This window comes from Lissotriton vulgaris, chromosome 2_1 (assembly GCF_964263255.1).
Source record: "Lissotriton vulgaris chromosome 2_1, aLisVul1.2, whole genome shotgun sequence".
Classification (NCBI taxonomy): Eukaryota; Metazoa; Chordata; class Amphibia; order Caudata; family Salamandridae; genus Lissotriton; species Lissotriton vulgaris.
The window spans coordinates 2038883105-2038905219 of NC_141687.1; the positions used below are offsets into that span (position 1 = coordinate 2038883105).

Genomic DNA, 22115 nt, shown 5'->3' on the forward strand with positions numbered 1-22115 from the left:
GGTCCTGTCCCCCGCTGACCCTTTTCTGGAAGGAAGTCCTGAGCCACATCAAAAAGACTATTGGCTACCCTATATCGAACAAATATGCTGTGGTTATATTGGGAATGTGGCCCCTGGCGCTCACTGACATGACTCACTATGATTGGCATCTCATCTCACCTATGCTTGGTGCCGCTAAACAATTACTAGCCCTTGGAAGAAGCCCTCTACACCTTCCATTGCCCTATGGTTCAACCACCTCTGGTATGTTATGGTGATGAAACTTCTCTCATGCCGGGTAACACATACATAACCCAAATTCACATGGATTTGTCAGCTACTGATTGGCCACTTTTCCAAATTGGAGCATGCTTGCTTCACCCCTCCTCGGCTCCATACCCTCCAACTATTTAATGACTTGCAGCTGGCCACAGATGTCAAAATTCCACAGGAAAACCCCTAGTTTGACACTACAGAGTGCCTGATATGCACCCTCTAACCCCTTATAGGAAGCCTTATTGGACGCTATTCGAGATAGGTCTCCCCATTTCCCCCATGGCCCCCTGTCTTCCTTCTCAATTCTTTCTTTGTGTTTCCTTTTACTTATCTATTACCACAGCTACTGTTCCTTCAGCACGACATGGTTATGATCTTAGTCGCCATTATAACTGATGTGAGATAGGCAATGTCAATGTTCTCATTATACTTATGTAGCCTTTAATGCAAAATGTATACTATTCACATGTTTGTTATATGTTTTCATACTGTGGTATAAGATTTCAAGATTAAACATTTTCAATGAACAGAAATGAAAAGTAAGGAATTACACCAAATTCAGCAGAAAACTAGCTCTTGGTCCAGAAAGAGTGCTGTTTACATTGAGCCAAGACAGTGCATGCGCTGTATGGAAGATCTGTTGTATGTACTTTGTGGGATCTGGAGATCAGCCCTAGGACTAGTCTGCTTCCACCTTTGCTTAGGGACTTTTTTTTCTGTTCAACTGCCTCCATTTAACTGTCTTGATAGAAAACTACCAGTAGAGGTCAGTAAAATACCATAATTGCTTTCTGCTTGTTCAACTGCCTCTAATTAGCAGTCTTGCTAGAAAACGACCAGTAGAGGTCAGTAAAATACCAGAATTGCTTTCTACTTAGTGACTTTCTTTTTTATTTTTCCGGCAACGGCCTCAATTTAACTTTCTAGATAGAAAACGACCAGCAGAGATCAGTAAAATCCCTTTAGCATTCCCTAGACTCCAGGCCATAGGAACTTGTATTCAACGAGCACCCGTAGACAATAATATTTTATTTTAACTCTTGTAATTTCAGTTAAATGACCACTGAAGGGGCAGATATAATTTTAAAAAACAGAGCTTTGGACAATACAATTTCCCGCTGATAGGCAGTATTTCTCTCCATGTGTTTCCATACCTGGCGTGTTCCACAGTTTGGTGCTTACTTTCCTTCCATGTTAAAGAGCAGTAGATGTTTCAGCACCCAGACTAATGTGCTGCATAGCTAAATAGATATAAGGTCCCAAAGGTGAGACTGATTGCGTTGCAAATGCTTGTTGTTAATTGACCTATTAAAATAAATCCACATTTGAATATAATACAAACACTTCAACCAGTCGAGTCCCACGAAAAAAACATAAAAAAATAGATAAGGGTGTGGGGTAGGAAAACGCTGACCTCCTGACTCTGGTCATGGCGTTTCAGAGAGACCCCGCCAGGGCACAAAAGCATTTATTTTATTTATTTTTCACAAGGAAACGCGACGGTCCCGCAGCAAATACAAAATAAAAACTAGTGTGGGCTCCCGTGCTTGTTTATAGAAACACTGCCTCTTACTGTTCTTAAACTCTCCCTAAATGATCCCTCAATGTGTGTTTTTCTTTGTTTTCTTCTTTACCAGGGTTGATGAGCACAGACAAAGTGCGGTGAGTTTTGAATTTATGCAGTGAAGTTACTTGTGACATTTTTGCATTTTCTCCCTCGAACACCTGTCTTGTATTATTAACAGGTTTACCTTCAATTGAATGGTTAGTGTTCTCAAATATTTATGTTCTTAAGGGATTATAGTAGAGTAATGCTTGTGCTAGTCACTGATGAACCAGAGTGGTTAAGGTGTTCGTTTTTTTTGTTTTTGTGTGCACTACTACTCTGCAGTTGAATGTCTATTACTTACACATGGTTTGTATACGAGACATGGACCTGTAAGTGTAAGCCCAACCCTGCACTTATTGTGTAACGTTCTTTGGCAATGTTGGACATATTGATACTCCTCTGAAAGGAAAATGATAGGTGAATAACTTTTATGAATAGAAATACACATTTCTTACTTGGAAGAACTCTAATTGGGTCACATGGGTGTATCTGTTTAGCTGTAGTCTGCTACCCCGGCTTGCTCCCACCCATGACTTGCTTTGGCCCATAATAAAATAGGTCTATTTGTAGAGCGCATTCACACTGCAGCAGGGTGTGCTGCAGCAGTACCCTTATAAGGTCCCAAAGGCGAGACCTATTGGTTATGCCAATTTTTGTTTGTAATATGGTAACTGTTTATTTTGGGCCTAGACTCAGTTGCCATCCAGGGAAAACTACCAAACAAAGCCATTTCTGAAAACTAGACAACCAGGAGAGTCTAGGGTGGAGTGACTTGTGTAGATTTCATGACCTTTTTTATGTTTTGTTTTTACCCCTGAAGTATGACATGTAGAATCACATAGTAATACTGCATCAAGTCTCACAGTACAGTGTGATATTCGCATTAACTGGGTCCTGTACTATAGCTCCAAATTACTTTGTGATTCAAAATAAGCCCATATTTAATGTGAATAGAGGGCTTCAAATTGTTTATATACTCATAGCCCCAAAAAACCCATATGTCGGCAAGGACATGCCTTCAAGTGCCGCTTGCTAAGCCAGGTTCCCAGCCAATTACCTGAGGAAGCAGACTCTCTTCTACACTGGCTTCTAGAGCAAAGGATTTTTCTTATGTTAGATTTACAAAATATATTCCTTCTCAAAAAACTTTAAATCTTTCTTTCTCTGAGACTAGTGTAGAAAATTGGACAGAGATGAAGTGTAAGTTGTCAAGCTATTGAGCTTGAATTACTACCTCGTTCAATCACAATGGTGGTGTGAACCTTGCAAAGCTGTTCGTCTAAGCAACATGACATGACTAACAAATCCATGTCTAAAAAAATAGTTTCTGAAAGTTTCTGATCACTCATTTTTTAGACATTTGATTTCTCCCTTTTAAAAATGCTGCTGTCTACCTTTGTTGCGTATGTTGTGAGCCATTCTTCTGTACAAATAAATACAATTCCCAACATAGTACACTTACAGGTATACGGGATTGGTGTTAGCCAAGCAGATGACATTCCCTTCCAAGGGTGCAACAGCTGCCAGAATATCTTGTTCAATTGCCATGGGAAGCACCGCATATCCACAGTAATCAATATGCTCTCCTAGGAAAGAGAAAAATACATTTCAGTCTGCCTGCGTTATGCCATTTATGAAAAGAATTGTTGGAAGTGTGACCATGTGCCAGAAGGAAAGAAAACCATTCTATAATTTCCAATGGGGTAAAGAGTCCACTTTAAGGTACTTTGCTTGATGCACAAAGCTTTCTGTGGATTGATTCATTTTTGACAGTAGAACTATAAGATACTGCTTTGCTTGCCCTCCCGGCCCCAATTACTGTTTGTTGCTTCATAGTTCATACTTCACACTACATTGAGTGTGGAAGGCCATTTCCTGAGCGTGCTTGGTACCAAATTATGGAGCAAACTCGGGCTTCATTTCAGAGGACTTTAGAGCCACTTATCCTTCAGAAAAGACTTACAGACCTTTCTTTTTGATGTCTCCAGTCCTACATTTTATACCTACAAATCACTGATTACAAGTGTGTTAGTCTAATTAGTTCAGTAGAAGCAATGCCAAACGATAACAACCACACTCCATTAGGCTATCACACAGAACAGAAGTCCATGATGGAAAACAGTGCCCGCAATGACCTGGAGGGAGGTTGTCTCTCTATGCAGCACTTGTATCATCAGGCATCAGCTACAGTCATTATGGTTATCTGCTCTTAGAACTAAGGTGCTCCTCTGGACATGGGTGTAGGAAATTCAAAGTGGATGTATCCCCACCCCCCTCAGACTTTGTGGTGGGGATGGACACATGGGACAATAAATGTGTTTTGTTTATCAAGCCAGGAGAGCCTGCAGAGTAAGGGAAGGCAGGAGATGCTGTTGTATGTCAATGTTACTACGGCTCACACGACTTAAGAAAAGGAAGAACTTTAAGAGACCGTAATTAAATAGTTAACAAAACCAAAGTGGTCTCAAGAGCCCCTAGACAGACTGCATTTTAGGTTACAGCTCTTCAATGATGCACTTGCCAAGTACAGCATGATTTCTGACAGGCATATTGAGTCACTAGGTTTGATTTCCTCTCTGTGTGAAAACATTCAAAACAGAAAATCCCACATTAAAATAAAAAGCTGGTGTGTGTGTGTTTTATTTAAAGTGTGATAACGGGATTGGTTTAACTCCATATATTAATGGAATTACTGAACAGAAAGCACTGACCTTTGGCGTTAAAAGGAAGAGAGAATGATGCAAACCTTGTTTCAAACCCGAGCTTCACACTTGACCAAACTATTTAAGCCACAATCCATAACTTTACTTCACAATGCATTATTGCTCTTTTAACCATCCAATTGAGAAGTAATTCAGCACAGGGCTGTGTGCTATAAAAACCTCACTTATATAAGGTTAGTATAAAATAATCTTGCTTTACATTTAAAACCAATATAAGCTATAAAACTTAGAGAACATGATAAACTGACAATTTTGGATAACTCATGGCACTGTCGTGAGGGCATGGGGGGATTGTGTCAGTTCAGTGACATAATTGTATATACTTAATTGCGATACTGAGAAATGTTTGTTTTTTCATTTTAAAGTCTTTATCATATTGTTGACATTTATTTCTTGACTTACATCTTTTGATGGCTGTTAACTTCTATATCCTCCTCGCAACCAGAGTCTGATGGCGTGCGGGCATCCAATTCTGGAGAAAAAAGCTAGCGTCCTGACGTTATAAGCGACAAACCCGGTTGCCGGCAAGACCACGCCGGAGGCGAAGGACCATCCCTGGGTGAACCCGCACACTGCACCTTCCAGCCCGGCACCCCTGGCAGTTTGGGTCTTTTTTAAAATTGTATTTTCTTTTTATGCAATTTTCTATCGCGCGAACATTACCTGAAGGTGTCATAGCGCTTTACAAAAGAACCAGTTGCGATACATAAGGATTTAGGATTACATGAGTTACATAAAAGATACAAACAGGAAAAAAAATGGCAAATGTACAAGTTGTAAAGTCACTCAAGGAAGAGATACAAATGGATAAACTCTAAGAATGACATAGGAATGGTAGTGAGTACAAAGGTCTACTACATGTATTAGTGGTTAGAGTTCTCTATATACATATATATATATACAAATAGTAGATTTTCGCAGGATTCCATTTTACCAGCGATTCGGCTTGGACAAGGATATATCACATATTTACAGAGAGAAAAGAGAAATAATTTTTTTTTTATTAAATTAAAATAAAAAGGGGTAGAGAGCGGTATGTGGTGGAGAAGAGTTTGAGGCTGAGATTGGTGAGAGGAGAGAGGGGGACCTGAGGGGGAGAAAGAGATAAGGCAGTCCAGCGTAAGAGAAATGTCTGAAGGTCATCGGGATGGAATCCAAGGGACCAAAGGAAAGGACAAGAATCAACAAAATGGCGGACCCGGGTCGTGGGCATCGATGGAAACCATCTCAACATGGCAAGATGCACCCAGAGCAAGAGCGACAACATGAGAGGGTCCCAAAATGGCGGGCGCACACGAGTTCCAGTCCAAAAGTTATGAGGTGGGACTCGCGCTGTGGTGTTCAGGCAGCCCCTGTTGAGAAGTGAGTGAGTGCTGAAGCCCAAGTCACATGAGCGGCTTGACAGAGGGAAGCCGGAGGGTCTGCCCATGCCACCCGATAGGTCTGTGACATTCCAGATGCCCAACACACCCCCTTCCTTCACAAGAAAAATAAACATAATAATGTAAGATAACTAAAACAAAACGTTAAACAAAAGGGCAAATAAAACATAAATATGCATGACATAATCTTGAAACTTGACAGAAGAAGCTCTTACCCTGGTAGGAATCTTCCTGGAAGTGGTGCAATCCAGACAGACACCCATTCCGGAAGGAAATGCTTCAGTGGTAGTGTAATCAGAATAAACACCCATCTTCTCACCAACATACGCAACTTTGGATTGAGGTACCACAGAGACAGCACATTTTTTCCACGTTTTCCCATTCTCTAGCACTACTATGTGGTATTTCATCTCCCTCACTTTTACCGGAGCTGAGAACCGAGAAGTCCCCTTGCGCACTAAAACGGGATTCTTGGTTCTCACCCAGTCACCAACACAAACAGGGGAACCCTCCTTGAAAAAGTTGCATACTTAGATTGTACCACCGCTCTCACATCAGCTACTTTGCCTAATTTACACTGATCAACCTCCTTTCTAGACATGCAGTCCTTTTTTTAACTTGGAACCCGCAACCCTCCCTCTGAGAAGAGTGAAAGGGGATATGCCAGTACTGACATGAGGGGTAGTCCTCACTGCCCACAGCATGTCACCAATGGCCATTTTCCAGTGCCAACTGTTCCCCAAGGCTAACTGCAATTGGTCTTCGATAACATGGTTCATGTGCTCAACAAGACCATTGCTGCGGGGGTGATAAAGGGAAGTCAGAATGTGTTTGATGCCATGTTCCCTAGGAAAGTTTTGCATTTCCAAGTGCCATTGTCAGTCACAGTTCCTCTGGAAACCCTTCATGAAGGAAAACTTCCTTGAAAAAGTTGATGATGGACGAGGAATTGACACACTCCACAAACTTCACCTCAGGCCATTTGGACATGTAGTCCACCAAAACTAATGCATACAAAGGAGAATTCCCAGTGATTCCAAAAGGACCAGCCACATCAAAGGCTAGTTTGCACCAAGGTGAATCCTTCACAACAATAGGATCGATGGAAGTGGGAAATGTTACTTGAGTTTTGTCACTCAATGGTGGAGTATGCGTTTTCAGCCCCTCGAAGAGTCTTGGAGGCAAATGCAATTGTCTACTCACGACCGCCACTTTTCGTCTGCATAAGGACAGCACCCAAACCAACATTGCTAACATCGGTGGAGACGATGCACAGGTCATTGATGTTGAAAAGCTTATGGGGGTGCTACTGCACAATTTCCTTTTTTAGAAGTTTAAAATGATCCTCACACTCATTGCTCCACACATACCTGGCATTTTACTTAAGGAGTTCCCACACACAGGCGGTTTTGACAGCAGAATTCCTCACAAATTTGGCACTCCACTAGCCCGACGAAAGAGCAAAGCTGATGTTTGTTTGTGGGTACAGGTGCATTCTGAATGGCTTCTAAGATTTTTACATTGGGTTCCACTCTTTTGCTGGATATATGGTGGCCCAGGTAATCCACACCCTCCTGAAAGAACTTACACTTGTCCTTCCTTAAAGTCAACCCATGGGACTTCACAATCTCCAATACATGTTTGACCCTGCAATCGTGCCACAATTACGTTTTTCCTTAGACGAGAATGTCATCTTGAAAAAATATGAACCCCCACAGTGTTCTTATTGCCCATTAGGCGTTGAAACACTGCAGAGGCCGATGCCAAACCAAGCAGCATGCGTTTGTAATTCAAAGCTCCTTCAGGTGTCACGAAGGAGGTGAGGTGGCTGGAGCCTTTGCTCAACCGAACTTGGTGATAGGCTGAGGAAATGTCAAATGAAGAAAAATATCTAATATTGCAAGCTTCTCGTTGACGTTAGGTAGTGGCTGGTGATCCACCCAGGAGTTAGAATTAAGATTGTGCAAGTCCACATATATCCCAAGGGACTTATTAGCCTGGCGTGCCAAAACTATAGGGGCCCACCACTCAGACCTCCCAATGGGCTCAATTACATCCATGACACACAAACGTTCCAGTTCTTGCTTTTTAGATCACTGCGCACCCTCAGGGGTATCTTTCACACCTTATGTGTAACTGCCTTTGCACCTTTTTTAAGGTGGATGCGTGCTGAAAACCCTTCAGCTGGGAAACAGCCTTAATAACGAAGTTTAAGAAATGACTGACCTGAACAACGAATCCTAAACAACAACGGCATCCTTAACCACGACATCCTTAACTACGACTTACTCGAACAACAACTTTCCAAAAGCATGAAAATAAGAGCCAGTGACTGACCAATAGATGGCACTATTGTAATTAAAAGGACAAGCCTTTCTATATTTGTCAGCTCTGCTTACAGTGTTCTCGCTAGGAACAAGTGATAACGGAGACAACTAAAGATATTTCAGTGAGTAGAACAAATATGCCACTTTTGATAAGCAGTTAACGCCTATCTTCCTTGATGAGCTCAGTTGATAAGAGAACCTATCCCTTTCGAGTGACTTGTTTTGTCATCCTTAAAATTGAAGATGTCATTAACACCGATTATCAGTATAAACATCTGGACATTCAGTCAATACTTTTGAAAATTAAGCAAGAACACGAAGGTGACCCTCAGGAATCAGTTACTAACAAGATAGAATGAGGCGAGCAACCATGCAGGCATTATTATGCATGAAGGAAGGAAACATTTGTTCAGGCAGTTTGAGTCTCCTGAAGAGATATACACAATGTACTGCAAAGAAGACAACTATCTCTATGATGACGATGCAAATGATCAGGAAAAAGAATTCCCTCACTAAGTCACAGCAGAAAATATCAATTGTATTCAAGGTAGACAATCCCACGTGACTTTTGCTACTAATTTTCCAGGACTCTGGCATAAGTGGATATTTGCACCACCTTTCCCACATCGGTAAGTTTCAACTTCATTTGTCTTTGGTCATTCTTCTCCTCCTCTATGCTTGTTACAGCGCTTCTCCTTTCCAACTTAGTCTTCTCATACCTTGCTATCTAATAAAAACAAACCTCTTCTATGCTAACTAATGAGGCTTTGCCCACACCTGCAGTAGAAACGAAAATTACAAGCAAATACATTCTACGTTGAAGGTTAAAATAAGAATTACATGTTAGACTCTAAACGTGAGCTTGAACTGAACGGGTTTCTCGAGGTCCACTCTAGTCAACTTTTGCATTGCACAGGGTTACGGAGTATGTGCACATTTATACACACATAATAAATAAATGCACCTTCTTAATACATTGTCAAGAATTACGAAGATGTAATTCCAAATGCACTTGCATGAAAATAATTCTTGTTACAGGTATAAATGTTTAACATTAGTCTACACATACACATTGTAATTTAACTTCTCCTGCCACATTAATATGTAAATGTTACATAGACCTTTATTAGTCACGTTCTATAGACATAATTCTTCACGTGGAGTACTTTAAATATGCAATACTGCATGTCCTTAGTAACGTTGATCACACAGATATATTAGAGTTTAGACTACGCATGAGCACTCCTACAGTATATCTCAGGATGGGATCAAAACTACACTTCTCCAGGGGTAATGTCTCACCAATGATTGATTAAGCATATAGGCCAGGTTTTGATGCTACTCATTTATAAGAGTGCAGCAGACAGACTGCTAGTCTGTTGCACAGCTTCTTCAGCAAGCTGTGCCATCGCATGCCTGGGAACACCAACCAGACTATCTCGTTGAGGGAAAACCTATGCTTCCAACTCCTGCTTTCCTTCCATTGCGCCACCATAGCAATGCCACTATGGCCGACCACCCACACTTTTGATCCTGGCAAGATAAAGAAAATGCCGAGTTGCAAACACCTTTTATTTATAAACACTACACACAATTGGCAAACAATTACTAAGCATAACTGCAAATAATATGCTCTAAAACTACACTGCACACTCATATAATACAACTGGCAGCGTCCTGATGCACAAGTGCGTACCCTGCCCCTTACAGAATTCAAGGGCAGATGTATCACTTGTAACACTGCGCCACCCAACGCCCCACCCGCTTGATGCGTTCTGGCAACAGGCCAACCTTGAATGCTGAGGTAGCCGCTCCTATCCAAAAGGAATAACTGCAAAAATGCTTACCCGGCTCGCATGGCCTGACAATACCAAGCATGACTTCATGACTTGTTCCACCTGAAACTTGTTAAGGGGCGTGCAGTCAGCATGAATAAACAAGTAGCCAGCCGTGGGGGGTGGGGGGTGGACTGCCAAGTAAGCAGAGACCAAGCCAACAGGGCAGTATCTTTTATCAAAGTGGATGTAGCCGGTTAACCTTCCTCAGCCCAAACCGGTCCGCTTTAGATCTCTTCACTTGGATTCTAAGGGATTCTTCTGAGAGCAGGGTATCCTTTCTCCCTATGGCATTCCCTGACCCATCCTTCTTAGACCTAACCACTAATTCACTTATCCTCAAGGCCCCAAAGAATGCCAAGCTGAAAGCCACCGAGAAGTGGGTGGCTTGAAAAGGTGGCCCTGTGTACTACGTCAATCATGTCCTGTAATGTTCTGAATTTGATGGGTGACCTGGAGTCTGGAATTTGTGTCTCCCCCCTTGCCCATCCCTTTAGCGCTGCTCTGATGGGGAATGACTTAGTAGGATCCAGTTGGCCCATAAACTTGGCGAGATGACTCACAGCAACCAGGTGGCCTGGGACCCAGGAATGACTCTTGCTCTGGTGCTTGGCCACACGACAAAGGTTTGGACCTTATTTTCCAAAGATGTTGTACCTTCCCCCCAGGCCCCTAATACTATGCAGAAGAGAGCTACACAAGCCATGTAACGCCTCCTGGTCCCAGATGCTAGGAAAAGCTCTCTTAGGTCCCTTAATCGCTGGTCCATCGAAACAGGAGTCAGAGGTGAAGCGGGAAAAGGGTCATATCCTCTCTCGCTCTTGGCCACACCTCCCGGAAAGGGCACCACTGAAAACGAAAGAACGCGTTCGCTGCAACGTTCTTCACCCCTTGGATGCGTCTGGCCCTACACTCCACATTGTTGTACAAGCATGCCCGCACCAATTCCCTCAGCAAGCAGTGTACCAAAGGACAATTAGCTGTTTGCCCGTTTATGTCCTAAACCACTGCCTTATTTTGCGACCAGAACAGTACCCTTCTAGCTGCCAGCGCTTCTGGCCAGAGATGGAGGGTGACAACTATTGCGAATAGCTCCAGAACTATTACATTGGACGTGATTTTTCTCTTATGTCAGGCATTCAGACATTTCTCCGCACACCACTCGCCCCCCATTTTTTTTTGTCAAATCTGTTTATTGGCATTTTGTTTGATTTCACATTTGTAATATACAGTACAGAGAGCAACCAGCGTATCAATGCATGCCGACCTCGCCGGCTCATCATACATTTGTCTCAGATCTATACAGTAGGAAAACATGTGAACGCGTTGACAAGGTCACATAATTGAGGGTCGTGTGCTTAGATATGGCTGGTGCGTGAAGGGCACGGCCAGATTCCTTCTGCATATGTTTAGGGCTATCCGATGGTACAGTCCCGCACAGTAACATGTGTTTAAGGTGGATCTCTTCACTGCGCACTTGCGCCCAGAAGTGACATTTATTCAACCATAATATAACAAGGTAAAACATAAACAGTATTGGAACGAAAGCGGCTAATCGCTGACAGGCACGTGTACTCATACTCCCCCCCCAGGTATAACTACATCTACAAATAAATACATAAATGTGCATCACATGTCTACGGATCTAAAGGCTAGAAAAAGGCATGACAGGTTATCCGAGTAGCAAGACATCACGCGGCGTGGTCCAGTCCCCCTATCTGTCCACTCAGGTCATTACAGCAGCTGAATCGCTGGTCCCCCCTGGCAGCTGCAGGGCATCAAGCATATGTTTCCACCGTTCCGCCATAGGTTCCTTTCGGAGCCCTATCGTTTCCTCCCTCCGTATTGCTATCCATTCTGCCCGGGCCCACGCCTGAAGTGAGAGGACCCATGCCTGCACCGCTGGCGGATCACGCGCCTTCCACCTCTTCGTGAGGAGGCGCTTCGCCACCACCAAGCCTAGGTCTAAAAAACGGGATGTTGCCTTATCCTTGGGTGGCCTCTTGAATTGGTGCAGAATGTACTCAGATGAAACAAAAAGCCCTATTAAGCCTGCATGATATAATTCTCAAACTCTGTAACTAATGGGGCCACACATCATATTGGCTCACCCAGGAAATTTTAATATATATTACTGTGTTACAGGTCCGGACATGCCTTAAAATATATAAACATGAATGTGTACAGACTCACCCACATAGAAAAAATATGTGAGAACGCCAGGAAAGTACCTCACGGACGCAACACCCGAGGGGGTTCCCGGTTTGTTAATTACCGGTATACCCGCTTCTCATCATCGGCTACTTTCCTGGCAAGGTAGTTGAAATAAGTGCAGAAGAGATGTGCACCAGAGAGAATAGAGAAGGAGAAAGATAAGGAGTGTACAGTTACACTTCCTAGTGGGACAGACAAAGTTATTGAGACCAGAAGTGCCCACACCCAACAAACAAAAAATTCATTAAGAATGTGTAGTTTGGCTGGCTGAGTCGATTTTATTCTGGTGCTGCCAAACTGCACGTTTAAAAATGGTTCAACTGATACCATAAGTTTTTACAACTGGACCGACATGTTTCATTGCCATGTCATTGGCAACTTCGTCAGGGCAAATAGTTGGGTCTCTATTCACAATCCTCCACCTTTCATATGAGGACCTTATGCTCGAATGTGGTAATCGTACCCTCGAGCATCAAGAAGACGGTGTGTCACAGATCACGAGACCGTCTTGGAAACTCCGAGATGTGAGTTTGGCGCTTCCGACGTCTCCGATGTACTCAGGCCAGGCAAAGGGGATGTTGCGACCCGTGCACACCCCCAGCATTCCACCTATCTCTTCCCAGTAAGCACCCAGCCTGGGACAGTTCCAAAGGAGATGAATAATGCCTACGTCCAGGCCGTCGCATCTAGGGCAAGACGCATCAGTGCGGTGAAAGTACTTATTAATTAGCTCAGGCATTAGGAAGGCTATTAATTAGCTCAGGCATTAGGAAGGCTCTATGTACGATGAAGAGTTGTATCTGACGGAAGCGCGCGTTCCGGGCAATACGCGTCGGGCTTTTGAGAACTCTCTCCCAATCCTTATCTGTCAGCGCTCGCTCCATATCCCTCTCCCATTTACCTCTAAGTGGGGTCAAGTCAATCTCTGTGTGGACTCTTAGCGATAAGGCAAACCAACGGACCAGATGCCTGCCCCTCCCCATAACATGCAGGTACTGCACTGTCAAGTGCTGATAAGGCTCGGTCGCCAGGTCGCCACATTTGGCCTCCATATGTGCGACGAGTGAGCGATGTAGCAGAAACCCACCGGGGGGCAGCCCGTCCTCAGATACTAGTGTCTCGTAGGTCACCAGTGTTCCGTCTCTGAAGAGATCACCCAGCGTTTGGACGTCCATGTCTTTCCACTGCTCCAGCATAGGTTGAGTAATAGCCCCCCGCTCCCTGGGGAGCCGCCCAAGGGCACCGCAGGTGCGTATGGTATCACTTTTCTGGTGAGGGACAGGGCTCTTCGGAAGCATTTGTATGCCACCACCAGCAGCGGCGGGTCCAGCTTCCCAGGTGCCGTTAGCGGGTGAAAAAGCATAGCGACACGGCGCAGCGAGTATGGCGGCTCAGTCATGGCAGTGTCTTCCCTTCCCTTATCCGCCAGCAAGCGGGCAATCCACTGTAGCTGTGCCGCCAAATAGTAGTGTTCAAAGCAAGGGGCGGCGAGCCCTCCCCTGTCAGCTGGCAGAAAGAGTTTAGTCAGCGCCAGCCGGTGCCGAGACGCGCCCCAGATGAAGTCCCGCAGGACCGCGTTAAGTTTTGAGAAGAAGGAGGCTGGGATGAACAGAGGGAGGTTAACAAAATAGTAGAGGAGTCTGGGGAGCATTACCATTTTGGCCAGAGCGACCCTGCCCGTGATTGTCAGCGGGAGCGTGGACCAAAAGGTTATCTGAGACCTGAGCGCGGTCACCGCCCGCCCCAGATTACCATCAAACAGGTCAGCTGGTTGTCGATAAATCTGGATCCCCAGGTACTTAAAAGTGTCTGCTTGCCAACGGACTCTGGTGTCTCCCAGGCTGTACTCCGGGTCATCCACTCCGCCATCGAACGCATATAAACAAGACTTGGCCGCGTTTACCCGAAGCCCCGAAATTTCTGCGAATTGACTTAGCAGCTGCGCCAGCTGCTCCGGAATGCAGGCCACGTCACGCACGAAGACCAGCAAGTCATCCGCATAGAGAGAAACCTGATGTGTTGCGTCCCCCAGGGGAATTCCCGCATCTAAGGCCTGACGCAATGCTGCCGCCAGAGGCTCTATTGCCAGCGCAAACAGTAGAGGCGACAGGGGACAGTCTAGCCTAGTGCCCCTGCCCACCGCCACCGCCTCAGAGATGTAGGGGCCCAGCCGCACCCGTACTACAGGGTTCTTGTAGAGAAGGTTTACTATCCTGAGGAATTCCACTTTAAACCCATAGAGCACTAATACTGCTGCCAAGTACCCCGACTCGAGGCAGTCAAAAGCCTTTTCTAGGTCGAGTATTAGGCACCCCGCTCTAGGCCACTTCTTGGGCGCCTCCGCCGCTATCCGAAAGAACCGTCTAAGGTTCAGAGAAGTGGACCGTGCCGGCACAAATCCATTTTGGTCAGCATGAACAAGGTGCGGGACCACTGGCGCCAGCCTTTCAGCAAGCAGCTTCACTAAAATGTTGTAGTCTACATTGAGCATCGCTAAAGGCCTGTATGAACTCAATTGCATTGCGTCTCTATCTGGCTTAGGCAATGAGACCAGAAAAGCCTACCTCATGGACGAAGGTAGTGAGCCCTCATCTATTGCTTTATTATATATGCGAAGAAGGAAGGGCGCCAAGGTGTCTTTGTAAGCTTTATAGTATTCGGCTGGCAGCCCATAAGGGCCCGGCGTTTTCCCGGTCGCCTGAGCTCGTATCGCATATCCCACCTCTTCCGGTGTAAGAGGCGTATTGAGGGTGCCCTGATGTTCCTCCGAGACCACAGGCAAGGTAACCAAGTCAAGGAAGTTCCCCAGTGCATGTCTAGGACTGACTCCACGAGCCTTATACAGTTGTGCATAGTGCCCAACCAGGACGTGATGGATCTCTCGTTGCTTGTAAACCACCGGTCCCTCCACTATTTGAAGGGCTCCTATTGGGACACCGCGACTCTCCCTTTGTTTCAGCCAGGCCAGTAGCCGACCGGCCTTATCTGCCTTGGCATGCATGCGAGCCGTGTGTGCCGCGTAATTATGGCACCGCAGTTGCTCCATGAGAGTTGCATGCTTGGCTCTCAGGTCTCTCAGCGTGTTTGTGTGTTCCCCGGCCTCCTCACCCTCCTTCTCGTGTTCGATGAGCTCCCTTTCTAGACGCATGAGCTCGGTGGCCAGCGTTTTGCGTATGTTCCATGAGGCTCCCATGCAGTGTCCCCTAATGGCTACTTTATGCGCATTCCATTCCAACGCAGCACTATGCGCAGATCCCTCATTAACATCAAAGTAGTCAATGACAGCAGTGCCCAGGGAGCATCGGAACTCGGGGTCTTCGAGCGCACCAGGTTGCAGCCTCCACGTAGGCTCAGGCGGCTGGCCCGCGTCCCAGCTGAGTCTGAACCATAACGGATTATGATCGGAATGTGTTCTCCCTAAATATTCCGAGTGAGCCAGCAAGGGGAGCAGCGATGGGGTACCGAGTATCCGATCCAACCGGACATGCAGGTTGTTCACCGAGGAGTAGTGTCGGCAGGATATGGCACTCGCCATAGATCTTGTAACCCCCAGTGTGTCAGCCAATCCCTGAGCACCTGCACATTAGACATCACCTGGGCAGCCCTGAGCGGGGGGAAGGAGCGGTCCGGCCCCACTTCCAGTACCATGTTAAAGTCCCCTCCCAACAGCCAGGGGAGTCCAGCGTGTGTGTGCAACACCTGATTTAGTGTCTCCAGGAAAGAGGGTTGATCTGAGTTTGGGGCATAGAGCGACCCCAGTAGGAGTTCTTGGCCATTGAGCATTCCCCTCTGGATCTATCTGCACGGCCTTGCAGGTGAATGGGACGCCTGCTCTCACCCATATCAGTGTGCCACACGCATGTGCAGAGAAAGTGGTCCCATATATGTGCCCCCGCCAGCACCTACGGAGCTTTTCAAGCTCAGCATGTGTCAAGTGCGTCTCCTGGAGGAGTGCGATTCCCACCCCGTGCCTCTGTAGGAAGGAGAAAACAGAATAGCGCTGCATACCTCTGATATTCCATGTCAATATGGTAGTGTGTGTCATGTGCCTATACAAGTCGTGCCCTTACACCGTCGGGGGTGCGCCTCTCTGGGAGCAGCGGGGAATGCCTGGGCGGGGGAAGCGTCTATGTGCCGCGTCTATGCCGCGTTGTAGAACAAGAAATAGTTGACAAGAATACAGTAACTAAAAGGGCGTAGCCCAAGGGGGCGTACGTCCAAACTTCAAAAAGATCCACCCTACGGGAAGGTGAGAGGTCAGAGGTCAACGCAGTGGTTGTCTGGGAGGGTGTGTTGCCAGTAACCCAGTCAGTGCCCGCCCCGGATGCGGACCCCAGATGTATGTGTAGAGAGTAATATTGATCAAGTGCGGGTAACGCGTAGGGCCAGCACGGGTCATCAGGAGCAGAGCCCAGTGGGGCCGTGAACGAGGGTTAATGCTCTCCGGCGCAAGGTAGTGGCCAACCACAAACACGCGCAGCAGTGAACAACTCGCAGCCACAAGTGCATACATCACGGGCAACCCTCTTCCCCCCTACCAACACAACATCTGACATATCGCTGGTGCATAAAGGATACAAAGAACAGTGTGTGCAGGGGCAGGGGCCGCCAATGAGACTTCGGAAGCCAGTAGTCCGTCACATTAGTTGATCTGCTGTTTGGGACGTCACCGTTGGCATGTTCAGTTCTTCAGATATCACCGTGGACGCGGAGGAGGAGTCACTGGTATCCAGTCCCCTGTGCATCGGAGAGTCTACTCGGCCAGTGGCAGCCACCACACCCAAGTTCGCAACCGCATCAAGTGCGCCCTGGCGTTCCATAATCCGTTTCTCCGGGCTTGGCGCGGCAAGACCCGGGCCGCGGCGACCTCCTCTCCTCCGACGTCGTGTCGATCGCTGCTCCTGCCATCCTCCGTCCTCCGTGTCCGCAGGTCGTGCCCCCACCGATTGACCCGTCTCTTCAAGCCATTCCCAAACGTTTAACGGGGTGTCGAAGAATTGGGCGCCATCTTTCGAGACCACCCGAAGCGCGAAGGGAATAACAAGGAGTAAGGCAGCCCAAGGTCCCTCAGCATCTTTTTCACCACCATGTATGTGTTCCTCCGCTTCTGCACCGCTGCCGTGTAGTCCGGGAAGAGAATCACGCGGCTGTAGCGCACTGTAAGGTCTTCCACCTTCCTTGTCTCGCGCAGCGCCACATCTCGGTCGCGGTAGTTTAGGAGCTTAAAGAGGAACGGGCGGGGCCGGCCCCCGAGCCGGGGCGCCTGAGTTGGCACGCTGTGCGCCCTCTCGACTGCTTAGTGTGGGGACAGTACTTCCTGGGGTAGGATCTCCCTCAGCCAGCCTTCGGTGAATCGCTCTGGGTCTTTCCCCTCTTCGCCTTCTGGCAGGCCCACCACACGCACATTGTTGCGCCGGGAGTGCCCTTCCGCATCCTCGATACGATCTTCCAGTGCGTGCATTTTATCCATGATGTCCTGGAGCGCTGAGGTGTGTGTTTGCACTACCGGCTGGAGTTCCTGAAGTGACTGACGGTGCGTGGCAACCGATTCCGCCAGTTTGCGATGGTCAGCATGTAGGAGGGTAAAGTCTGAGGTGACCTTGTCAATCCGGGCCTCTAGTGACACTTTGGTTTGTTCCAGGGTGCTTCCGATGCGCTCCACCGCCGCCAGCACGGTGTCCATCTTGGCAGCCAGGGCCGCGACCGGTCCCATGTCACCGCCCTGACTCCCGCGGGCAAGTCCGGGTCGCCAGCCGCCTGCCGCCGCTGTTGGGATTTGTCCCTGAGCTTCCCCATTACTAATTGTTGCGCAGTGGGCATCTGTCCCTATCACTGACAATTAGGCTCCGTGCGGCCAGCCGCCACTCACGGGCCAGGGATGAGGCCCCTTCGCCTGCTCCGCCAGGGCCCGGTCACGTTACGATATCACTGATTCACGCCAGGCAGCCGCCTCGCAGGGCGCAGATGATCGGTGCCGTCGGCCAGCCCAGCAGATGCCCCCTTCGCAGTGCTTTCACTTCACCTTCTTGCCATGCGGAAGCATCCCCACGACCTCCGCTCCTGAGGCTGTTTCTCTCAAGGCACCACACCCAGGAGGCGCGTGGTTTCTATGTCAACGGCTCCGCAAGTTCGGTCCCGGGAAGCCGGCTTAGGCCTCAAAAGAGCGACTTGTCAGCTGCGAGGGCGGTAGTGGCTGCCTCAGATAAGCCCGGGTTCTTGTTCCCAGCCCCGCAGTGGGGGCTCGGCCACGTCGCAGGCCCAGTTCTCCACGCCGGTCTCACCGCCCCGCCAGTATATGCTCACCTCACCCTCGTGTCCGCCCAAGCCTCCTTATCGGCGTTGATGCGCTGCCAGATGCGTTTGCCGTTAGCTCGCTATAGCCATAGGCGGTGAGCAGGACTAGTCGTTTATGAGGCTGTACCCATAAGCTCCCGGCGCCAGTATGTCTCTGCCTGCACGCAGGCACCGCGTGTGCAGGCCAACCCACAGTCAGTCTGCTTCGGGCAGAGCTCGCAGGGCACTTTTTCCTACAGCGCCATATTCAGCAGCAAGATTTTTACACTGTTCACAGTCTTATCTGAATTACATTTCCATCTGAGTGCACCCCAGCAGCAGTGCAAACACAGGGGCTGATTCTAGAAGAAGCAGTCTAGAGCCACCCTTGAGAAGGGTGTATCACAGCTGATGAGCCTCCCTCAATCTCTCCCCCACCAGCCCTGCCGCTGTCCGCCTCCCGGCTCTGCCACAGGCGCTCCAGGCTGTTCGACACCAGTCTGCCCCGGGTTCCGCTCCTCACCAGGTCTCTAGTTACCGCTGCCTCCTGTCGCCTACCGCCACTGCAGCAGCACGGTCGGGCGAATCCTCCGGGCCTCACAGGTCTCTGGGGCCGAGCGACGACACCTCCGGGTCCGCCCCCACACAGGCGCCAACGCCAGCCGCTCCGGGCGCCTCCGCTCCACCTCCGGCCCAGCGCTAGGCCGCACTCCAGGCCCCGCACTCCCCCGGTGCCTGTCAGCAGCGCCGGGGCTCAGGAATCCACAGCCGCACCAACGCCGCTCCGCCCCAGGGGTATCCGGCGCCCGGGGTGAGAGTGACTAACAGCGCCTCGTCGCACCGCCTCCGCAGTCCCGGGCCCCTCAGTGGTCGCCCAGCCTCCGGGGGAAGTTTTGCGCCCTTTCCCGGTCAGGCCGTGGCTCCGCGTCCCTCTCCCGATCTCCACCGGCATAGCCCCGTTGTCGAAGCTGCGGGTCGTCCCAGGCTTCGCACCGGCTCCCACAGGCGTAGGATCGCTCTTGAAGGCTGGCTTGCAGGATTATGTAGGGGTCTCGGCGACGGAGCTCTAACAGTTCCCGTCCGCCATGCTGGCTAGCTAGCCACGCCCCCCCACCCCACTCGCCCCCCCATGATTGCTCCTAAGCCCTCCCTGCCCAATGCATCGGTGAACAGGCACAGGTCGGGCTCTCCAGATAACAGACATTGAAGTTAGCCACGAAATCGGCCCACATGCGGAGGTCCTTCATTCCCTTGCTTAACCGGACCAGGTGATGTTTTTTCTTGACCTTGGCCATGGTCCTAGCCAACCTCGTAGCAAAGACCCTCCCAGCTGGGATCACCAAAGTTCAGTTTCCCCAGGAGGATCTGGATTGCGCCTCGAGTTGCCTTATCCTGGATGTCCTGAACTACGCCTGCACCTTGCCCACTGGCAGTCGGGACACTCAAACCACAGTGTCTAACTCAATACCCAGGAAAGTCGAGACCTGCGCTGGGCCCTCTGTTTTGCTTCGTGACAGTAGGACCCCTAGATGATTGGCTAGCCTTCCATCCTCGCCAATGAACAGGAAATCATCAAGGTAGTGAGTCACCCCTTAACACTGTATGTCCACTGTAATGCCCATTGCAAAAAACAGCTGAACGCCTCAAAAAACGCACAAGAGGCTGAGCAACCATGGGTATGCATCTGTCATAGTAAAACTTGCTATCTAGCTTAAAACCAAATAAGTGTTGGTTGTCAGGGTGGACTGGCAGCAAGCGGAACACAGACTCAATATCTGCTTTCGCTAACCCGGTCCCTTTAAAAGCCCTCCTGACCAAGTCCACTGCTTCATCAAAAGTGCGATATGACAATGAACATGTTCCCTCCTCCAGACCATCGTTCACTGAGTTCCCTTCAAGGTAAGACAGATGGTGTATATGCCTGAATGTCCCTGGTTCCTTCTTAGGGACCACCCCCAGTGGTGAAACAACAAAGTTATCAAGCGGGGGTGGGGAAAGGGTCCGGACACTCTACCTAATGCCTGTTCTTTCTCTACCTTGGCCCGTACCACTGCTAGATGTTCCTTCGCTGACCTGAGATTATCTGTATCTCGGCTTACCAGAGGCCGACATAAGGAATCCTAAAGCCCTCGATACAGCCCGCCAACAGCAGCTGGCCATTTTCTGCATTGGGGTATAGGCTGAGCAGTTGGAGGAGGTTACCCAGGAGTAGCGGTGAATGACCTTTGGCAGCGCAAGCGGGGTCTAGAGCGCAGACAAGATGTGTGAGGGAGCCATCTTGTGAACAGGGCAAAGCTGGGTCAAGGTGTGCTGTGCAGTGCCACTAGAGAGAGGAGGGGGGGTCTGAGTGAGCCTGTCCCCACTCAACTGTCCTGCTTGTTCTTGCCAGGCGGCTGATGCTCGTGTTTGCTGTAACATGCTGCTGCGGGTGGGGAGCCCCGCATTTGGTCCCTGGCGAGACTCATGTGTCCACATCATCCTCTCGCGAGGTCCGCCTCCCTGAACTTACTTATTCGACGTGCGCGACCTTGCTGCGAACCTGCATGATGGTGTTCGCCTGAATAAAAGCTCGACGGATACTCTGGCAAGGGTACTCTAGAAGTTGGGGAGGGGTGGGGATGGTGAATAACAAACAAGACGTTAACATCTGTGGCCCCTGCTGCGACTGCAGGCACGCTGGGTCGGCCCGAAGGGTTACCTGCCTCCCCGCCAGCCCTAACCCACAGTGCCCTATTCTTCCTCCAGAAGGAAGTTCAGGTAGTAGAGCATCCCCTTTTGAAACCTACAACCTTGGCGCTCTACGTGTCGCATCCCTGGGGACGTCCCTGCGATTCCTTGCTCCTGCCGAGTTTGCGGCCTGGTCAATGTGTTCGCTCCACTTGCATCCGTTCTGATCCTGGAATAGATTAACCCATAATCACATGCCCTTCAATCTCCTCAAAAGGCCTGAGGTGCCCCTTTCTACATCGCCGCTAGCGCTGCAGGGTGGCCGTTATATCACCCTGTACCTGCTTGGGTAACCGGGACACGGCCGTTCAACGTTCACCCAGCTGCCAGTCGCGATTTAGTTCTGTTTCTGACGCCGTTCAGCTGCGGACATAAAAACAATCATTAATGCCCATCTCCCCCTCATGAGCGCAGTTGTTTAACCTTGAAACCTGAGCCCTGCGTGTGGGCCACACTGTGCCCTTTAGTAGAGAAGTTTGTCAGTGCCGCTCTAACTGCTGACTGGGGCGGAGGCAGCATGATCTACTACGATGCCAGAAGGGCATGCAGAACCCCCGCTCACCTCAGTGCCCTCCCCCAGCAGGCTGCTGGAAGGGGCGGTGGCAGCCTGGGAATTCTGCTGAGCTGTGAGGGGCTCACGTTCCTTGTGGTGCCCTCCCCCGCACCTGGTGCTTTACTAGCAAGGAGGGGCCTGCGACATCGCAGAACCCCGCATTATCCGTTGGCGTCCCGGCATGCTATAAGCTGGGGCGGAGACAGCCTGAATTCTG

At 48.9% G+C, this 22115-nt stretch overlaps 1 protein-coding gene across 1 annotated transcript in view; it reads right to left on the reverse strand.

Moving 5' to 3' along the window:
• The window catches only part of GALK2 (galactokinase 2), a 1370458-nt gene that overhangs the window by 1178190 nt on the left and 170153 nt on the right, over positions 1-22115 (reverse strand). The window contains exon 3 of the mRNA XM_086958266.1: positions 3327-3450. Coding sequence (XP_086814392.1) covers positions 3327-3450 — 124 coding nt within the window. The remainder of the gene's footprint in view (positions 1-3326; positions 3451-22115) is intronic.